The sequence below is a fragment of the Octopus bimaculoides genome, chromosome 21 (genome assembly GCF_001194135.2).
Source record: "Octopus bimaculoides isolate UCB-OBI-ISO-001 chromosome 21, ASM119413v2, whole genome shotgun sequence".
Lineage (NCBI taxonomy): Eukaryota > Metazoa > Mollusca > Cephalopoda > Octopoda > Octopodidae > Octopus > Octopus bimaculoides.
Window position 1 is genome coordinate 18,057,311 of NC_069001.1, and position 7,801 is coordinate 18,065,111.

Genomic DNA, 7,801 nt, shown 5'->3' on the forward strand with positions numbered 1-7,801 from the left:
TATTATATAAAAGTCAATGTCTTTATGTGTATTCGTGTGTTACTTATAGATTTGAAAACTACTGCACCGATCCGAATGAAATTAGGGAAAAGGGTAATGCTGTATGTTTCATACAATTTCATGGACCAAAATTACTGGATGGATCCTTATGATATTTGGGACTTAGATTCAATGCATAAGGGCATGTATAATGCAGTATGTTTGGTTTGAATTTGAGGTGATTTAAAGGGGGCAGAAATTTCATAAATTTCCGATGTTGATGAAATTTCAACTACAGGTAATTGACACACATCAAGAAGTATTCCCAAAGTTTCCACTTCTCATGACGATTCCAAGACCCCCAAATGAGGGCTTTAACTCCCTAATTTTTATGATCCAAAACTACCTCAAAAGTACTGATTGGATCTTTATGAAATCTGGAAATTATATTCTATGCATAAGGACAGATGTAATGCAGTATATGTTTGAAAGTAAGGGGGCATAAATGAGGCCATAACCCCCATGAAAATTCATATATTTTTGCTGTTGATGAAATTTTAGCCATAGATATTAGACACAAATGAAGTAATATTTTTAAAATTTCAAGTTTTTAGAAGTCAGTTAAATCCCTTAAGGGGGGCTTAACACCCACAATTTAGTCATTTTTCCTAAGCCAAGACAAATACAATTGTACTCTTGGAAGCTGTAGGGTCACCCGAGCATAGAAGATGAGCGTTATTTGTAATTCAATGGTACAACAGTGTAAGAGTTTGCTTTGAGATATACTTAGATTGTGATTCCTGCAATGTGGTACATAAATTGTGAAATAAAGGAGAGGCATCTTTACCTCCATTGATTCAGTGGCAAAGTGTTATTTTGAGTAAAGTTATTTGGTTGCAGACTTCCTTTGAGTCTATTTATTATCACTGTGTCAGAGATAGTCCCCAGATGGTAATATTGATTTCAAGGCCTTCCCAGATAAGTGACTGGTTATTCAAAGACATTTATAGATTGCAAATTTATTCTGTCCAGTTACCTATAAGCATAGTGATTATTGGCAAACTCCAGAGGTGACACTTTCATTTCCCCTTAGCCCTCACGTCACACAGTTGTTAATGTTTGAGTTGGGTCACGCCCTTCCAATTGCTATAGATACGTAATGCATTTTATGGTTGTGCCTGTTACCTGTATGGTGAGGAATGCTCCACTGGGGAGTGGTAACGACAAGGGTAGGGTAGCTGACTGCTTATTGTGATCATTCATCTTTTCATTTCCTGTAGCTTTGCTCTCTTTTACAAACCCAGTGAACATACATATATTTCCGATTTCAAAGAAATTTGAACAATAGATATAAGACCCAAGTTAAAAAGATTTCCAACAATTCAACTTTTCTACTTGACTTTAAGACCCTCCCTCAATAGGGGCCTTAACTCCCACACCTTAGAGCTCCATGAGCTCCATTTTTCAGGAGCAAAAACCTTTGAATAGGTTCCATAAGATTGGATTTTGGAATCTGGGCATAAAGATGAGTAGTATGGGATAAATGTGTCATGATTAGAATTTTTGTTAGGGTGTGTAAAGAGGGAAAGAACCCTCATTAAAATTCTTCATTTGCAATTTTGATGAAATTTGAATCATAGGTATTCCAGCTCATTAAGAGAAAATCTAAAAGAAAAGTCTAATTCTTCAATTCCATGTGACACGGGTAACGCCGGGTATCTTTGCTAGTATATATATATATATATATATATGCATGTATACATAAGATGGGCACCTTTCAGTTTCCATCTATCAAATTCACTCACTAGGCTTTGGTCAGCTCACGGCTATTGTATATGATAATTGCCCAAGATGCCATGCAGTGGGATTGAACCCAGAACCATATGGTTGGGAAGCAAACTTTTTACCACACTGTCATGCTTGCACCTACCCATAATTAATATTGATTGCAAAAATTGTTCAGGTTTCATCTATGCACTTGGGAGACCACAAACAATCTTTCTTATCACTTTGTTTACATTCTGTTGAATGATTAATTTCTGCAGTAGTTGTTTTGAACAAACTAAGTGGTAAAAAAAGAAGAAAAAAAACTTATGATTTTGTCTCCTGGAAAAGACTGTGACTAGGTCCAATCTCTTGAGAAAAATCAACAAGAAAATCTGTTTTTAAACTTTATTCCATTCACATACAAATCCATTTTTTTTGTCACTGAGTTATCATTGGAATCACTTTCACTTTCGGAAATAGAAATACTTGATTCCTACTCACACGTTTGCTGTACCTTTTGCTTGATTTTTCCATATTTTTGGTTGAAAACCCTTCAAATTCTGATTCACTACTTGACAACATGAAACTGGTATCCACATTTTGTCAGTATTAAAAATTTTTCAAAAAAATCAATGTAAAAAAAAAAATGTGGGAAAAAAATCTCTAAAAATTCACAGCTGTTAGATACTGTAACTCAATAATTTACATAGTGAAATTATGTTTTCATGAATGTACTAATGAGAATTTGCTGATATTCTCATTTAAATATGACTAGGTTAATGCAGCCAGTTTCAGGTGCCTTGGTATCGAAAGGGTTAAAGCTTCATTTCTAAAGATAGAATGAATGTTTCTTGTTTTATTGTTGAAGAACCCCCTTTTGAATTCACACAGCATGCAGTGTCTGATATAAGTCTAATCTAAATTTATTTCAAAAGGGTAAAATCAAAGAGTAAAAACATGAATTAAACCACTGTGGTATAAAATAGTCTGTGAAGGAAAAAAAACATTAGAATGTAAAAATTAATGCTTATTTTACCAGAAGTATTAAAAAGGTACCTCTAAAGTGATCATGTCAAAAATTCAACAGAGCTTTCTTTATAACCTAATACTACATGGTAGTGTATTCTTAATTCATGAACTTTTACGCTAATTGAATTTCCAATTTGTAATCATTTTTCTTTTTTTATTCACAGTGTTTCTTTAGCTCGACAGAAAGCTGTAGAAAACGTCATCCACAATCTTCCAATATACCAATCCCTAAATTCCAACCTGATCTTTTTGGATTATTTTCCTGTACTTCGAAACATCTGTCGTACAGAGAAGGTTCGACAATTGGCTAAAGTGAAACGAAGGTATTCTGTATCTCTTTTCGTTCTATATATTGTTTTCATTCATTGGACTGTGGTTAAGCTGGAGCCACTACCCTTTAACCCTTTAGCATTTAAACCTGCCATACCCGGCCCAAATATGTTCAAACTAGCCAGATCTGGCTTCGCACACCTACCCTCCAATGTCATTCTAAAAATAAACAATCACATCATCAAAATTTCAAAGCTCCAATGTAATTGCATGATTAATTCAAAACAATTTGATCATTCAAGCATTACATTTGACAGAATGATCTGAATGCTAAAGGGTTTTAGTCAATGACCTAAATATATATTTCATTCTGGTATTTTATTGACCTCTAATTTATTAATTGAATTATAGCTGTTGATGTTATGGGATGCTGCTCAGTGCTTTGATTTTATTGTCATTCCCAAACATTGGCATATGTACACATCAACATCATCATTTTAACATCCACTTTTCTATGCTTGTATGAATCAGATGGAATTCATTGAGGCAGATTTTGTACAGCCAGCTCCCCCTCCTGTTGCCAACCCTCACTCATTTCTAACATGTCCAGTACATACATCTTGTACTGAACATGGTCTCCATGGAAGGATATCTTTTATGATGGTGATCCTTGTTTACAGTTATTACACAATGTTAAGAAACACACACACACACACACACACACACTCTCCTTCATGTGCATCTATACATATATAACAGGTATAAGGCTTTGGTTGGCCCATAATTATAGCAGGAGACATTTGCCCTAGATACCGTGCAGTGGAACTGAACCCAAAGCAATGTGGGAGATTAGGCAGAAAATTGATGGGAGGAGTAGACATGAAGATAGCGGGGAGCAGGAAGCTGGCCAACTCTGAGGAGCAGAGGCCATTATAGTAGAAGCAGAAGGGAAACTCTTGCCCTCTGCTTCTACTATCATGTCAGAGGTGTGGGGCTGGTGCTAGATAAAAAGACCACAAAGTCTCTTATCAGCTGGCAACCAGTCAGTAATAGCATTATTCCTGCATGATTTCAAACCAGATTTGTCAAGACCACCATCATCCAGATCTTCTTGTGGAAGAAACAAAAAAGGACAATTTTTATGAACAACTACAGGATGTGATCAATAACACACCATGCTTTGACATCAAGTTGGTTGTGGGGGACTGGAATGCTCAGCTAGATTCCAGCAGGTTTGGGGTAGAGCATATGAAAGGACCACATACAAGTGGAAGCAAAACAACTGAAAATGGAGAGCACTTTTTATTATTCTACATTGGCAACACCTTCTTCCCACACTCAACTATCCACAAAATGACCTGACAGTTTCTAGATGGAACAACCATCAACAAAATTGCCTTTGTGTGCATAAGTCAGCACTGGTGATCTTCACTGCAGGACATAAAGGCACAAAGTGGGGCTGATATTGGGTCTGATCATCATCTACTAACAACTGTGGTGCAGATCCGGTTAAAGAATAAGAGTTATAAACAAAACCATTTGCTATAGATAAGCTAAGAGACACCATGGTGCTCAGAAAATGCCAGCAAGAAGTCGCCCACCATTTTCAAGACCATGACACCATGGTAGTTAACCAATCCCAACCTCTACAGTAGAATGGAGACTTAGAAGAACAATGGAATATGTTCAAAAGTGCTTTGATCCAAGATGCAAGGATTATAATCCGACAGAGAAGGGGGACTACCTGGAAATATGGATTACACCAGATACATGGCAGTTGATTGACAGCAGGAAGAAAAAGAAAAGAAGGGACCAAACGAAAACAGAAAAAGAGAGAAAAGCAGCAGAAAAGCAATATCGAGTGGCAGACAGGCAGGTGAAGAGAGGATGCAGGAGAGATAGAAGAAGGTAGGTGGAAGGAAAGATTAAAGAAGCTCAGAAGGCAATAAAGAAAAAATGACATCAAAAACCTATGCAGAATTGTGAGAGATCTAATGGGATCAACAGGAGGGGGCAGTCTGCCAGTGAAAGATAAGAATGAGAAGACTCTGTTAAGCAACAAACAACAAAATGCAAGATGGGTGGAACACTTTAAAGTAACCCTAAACCAACCAGCACCAACAGTAGAATTGAATTTAGAGGACCAACAAATAGAACAGTTGGAAGTGGAAAAGGGATCAATAAGAGGAAGTAAGAGAAGTATTGAAGACCCTAATAAAACAATAAAGTGCCAGGACCAGACATTTCATCAGAATTAATGAAAGCAGGTGGCCTGGTCATGGTCGAAAAGTCAACACAGTTATGTAATGCATGCTGGGTGGAAAAAGGGTACCTGAAGAGTGGACCAAAGGAGCCGTTATTAAACTACTAAAGAAAGGAGATTTGAGCCAAAACTGCGGGGGAATAACACTATTGTCAATGCTGGGTAAAGTGCTGTGCTTTAGTGTTGCTGTTCTGGTTGAAGTTTGCACTAGATGTAAAGCTGAGAGAACGACAAGCCAGATTTTGACCCAGCAGATTGTGCTGCAAACAAATATTCACACTGTGCAACATCGTAGAACAATGCATGGACCATCAAGGATCACTAATAATAAACTTCATTGACTTCAAAAAGGCGTTTGTCAGTGTGCATAGAGAAACCCTCAAGAAAATTGCCAAAGTGTAAGGAATACCAGACGATTAAAACAGTATGGATACACTGGTTTCCTTAAAATCATTTACTAGAGTAAGACAACACTGTCTCCTGTCACCAATGTTGTTTCTGATAGTCATTGATTTTGTTATGTGAAGATCAACGGTGGGACTGGCTGTAGGCATACCAGGGACAGAGACTGGCTATCAGACTTGGATTTTGTCGATAACGTTGCTCTGTTGGCTGAGAATCGCCCAACATTACAAGAAATGGAAAGGGAAGCAGCAGAGACTGGGTTGAGAATCAACAGTCAAAAAACAGAAGTAACTCAAGTAGAGAAACAACTAAAAAGTGCACCAATGGAAGTTGGATGAGAACCAGTTGAAGAAATTACAAGCATAGTGACAAGCAACAGCGATGCAGAGACTGATGTAAGCTGCAGAATTAGCAAGGCAGTGGGAGTATTTAGAAGACTGACAACACTTTGGTGTAGCAATAACATAAGTATAGAAGTGAAGATTCAGCTGTACAAAACAGCAATACTACCAATAGCAATCTATACAGCTGGAAGATGACAGCAAAAATTACCTGCCAACTCAACGTATTTCACTGCCTCAGAAAGATCCTAAGAATCACTTATCGAGGCAGAGTGACAAATGAAGCCATTCTCCAAGCAGCAAGTGTAAGGCCCCTGCATGCAATTGTGACCAAATGAGAATGGCTGGACACATACTAAGACTGCCAGAGGAGAGGCTTGCCAAAACAGCCATGGGCTGGATGCTGCTGGAAAGTAAGAGAAAAAGAGGCCGGCCAAGGAAGATATGGCATAGTACTTTCAAAGAAGACCTACACAGACTGAACATCAGCTGGGAAGAAGCATACCGGTTGGCCAGAGACAAAGATAACTGGTGATTACTCACTGCTTGATATGTCACTCAAAGGCACCAACAGACCTAAAGAAGGACAAGAAGAAGAGGGGAATCTGAGTCTACCTGTGAGTGGATTTATGGAGATATTGTTGTTTAGCCCCAGGCTGTTTGTTCAGGGGCGGATAGGGATTCTAACATTTGATTTTGGTCAGAGGGGTCTCTTTAGTCTTCCTATATATGAGTGATTGGCTCTGCAGTAATTCCAAATAAGAACTTATATGAGAAAGAGATATTTTGTCCTCTCCAGTACCAGGGCTTGATAAAATGTACCTCATCCACTCTGTAAGACATATGCATAACCACAGAGTGAGTATGTATACTCTTTTACAAGTGGTAAATGATGGAGACCATGACAAATAGTTATCCCTTGTGAGGCAGCCCCTCGTCATGGTCTGCATTGTCTAGCACACAACAACAGAGGACCTAAGAGTTCCCTTCACCTTATTAGGGGTTACTGCAGTGTCAGTCACTCATAGGAGGACTAAAGCTTTCTCTCTGCTCTATAACAGTCCTTTTCTTTATAGTAATACATAAGATTATATTATTTCATGTGCATTTTCTTTTGCTAAGATATTGAGATGCAACTAGAAACAGATTTGTCTACAATTTCCAGTAATTGGTTTCAAATTTTGGCACAAGGCCAGCAACTTTAGGAGAGGGAGTAAGTCAACTACATCAACCCTCAGTGCTCAACTGCTACTTATTTTATTGACCCCAAAAGGATGAAAGGCAAAGTCAACCTCAAAGGAATTTGAGCTCAGAACGTAAAGATGGATGAAATGCCACTGAGCAGTTTTTGCCCAGTGTGCTATTTACAGTACTGCTGGGTTACTGCCATTTTCTAGTAATTGAGAGCAGACATGTAGTGGCTTGTTTTATGTTTCTTATTTCAGCAAAACATATTTATGACAAAGTGTAGTATATTGCCACTGGCTTATCGACACACGACTGTGTCCTGTTTGCCAAGGGAAGTTATCCCTCTCACCACGATCTGCAGCACGAACGGATCCGGATTTCAGGGTTATTTCCCTTCGTCGGCGTTCGATAGCTACTGACCTTGGTGAGAGAGACAAAAACTTGGCAATCTTATATCTTCTTTTCCAGTGAAATTCTTCACTGATATCGAAAAGGTGAAAACAAGCAATGTTAATTCTCTAAATGAAGTATTAACAGTAACTGCACGATAAAGTGTAGT

At 38.1% G+C, this 7,801-nt stretch overlaps 1 protein-coding gene across 1 annotated transcript in view; it reads left to right on the plus strand.

The window, feature by feature from the left end:
- LOC106870293 (ATPase family AAA domain-containing protein 5) overlaps window positions 1–7,790 on the plus strand; it is a 79,064-nt gene extending 71,274 nt beyond the window's left edge. The window contains exon 16 of the mRNA XM_014916318.2: window positions 2,940–7,790. Coding sequence (XP_014771804.2) covers window positions 2,940–3,372 — 433 coding nt within the window. The 3' untranslated portion in view covers window positions 3,373–7,790. The remainder of the gene's footprint in view (window positions 1–2,939) is intronic.
- The last annotated feature ends 11 nt before the right edge of the window (window positions 7,791–7,801 follow it).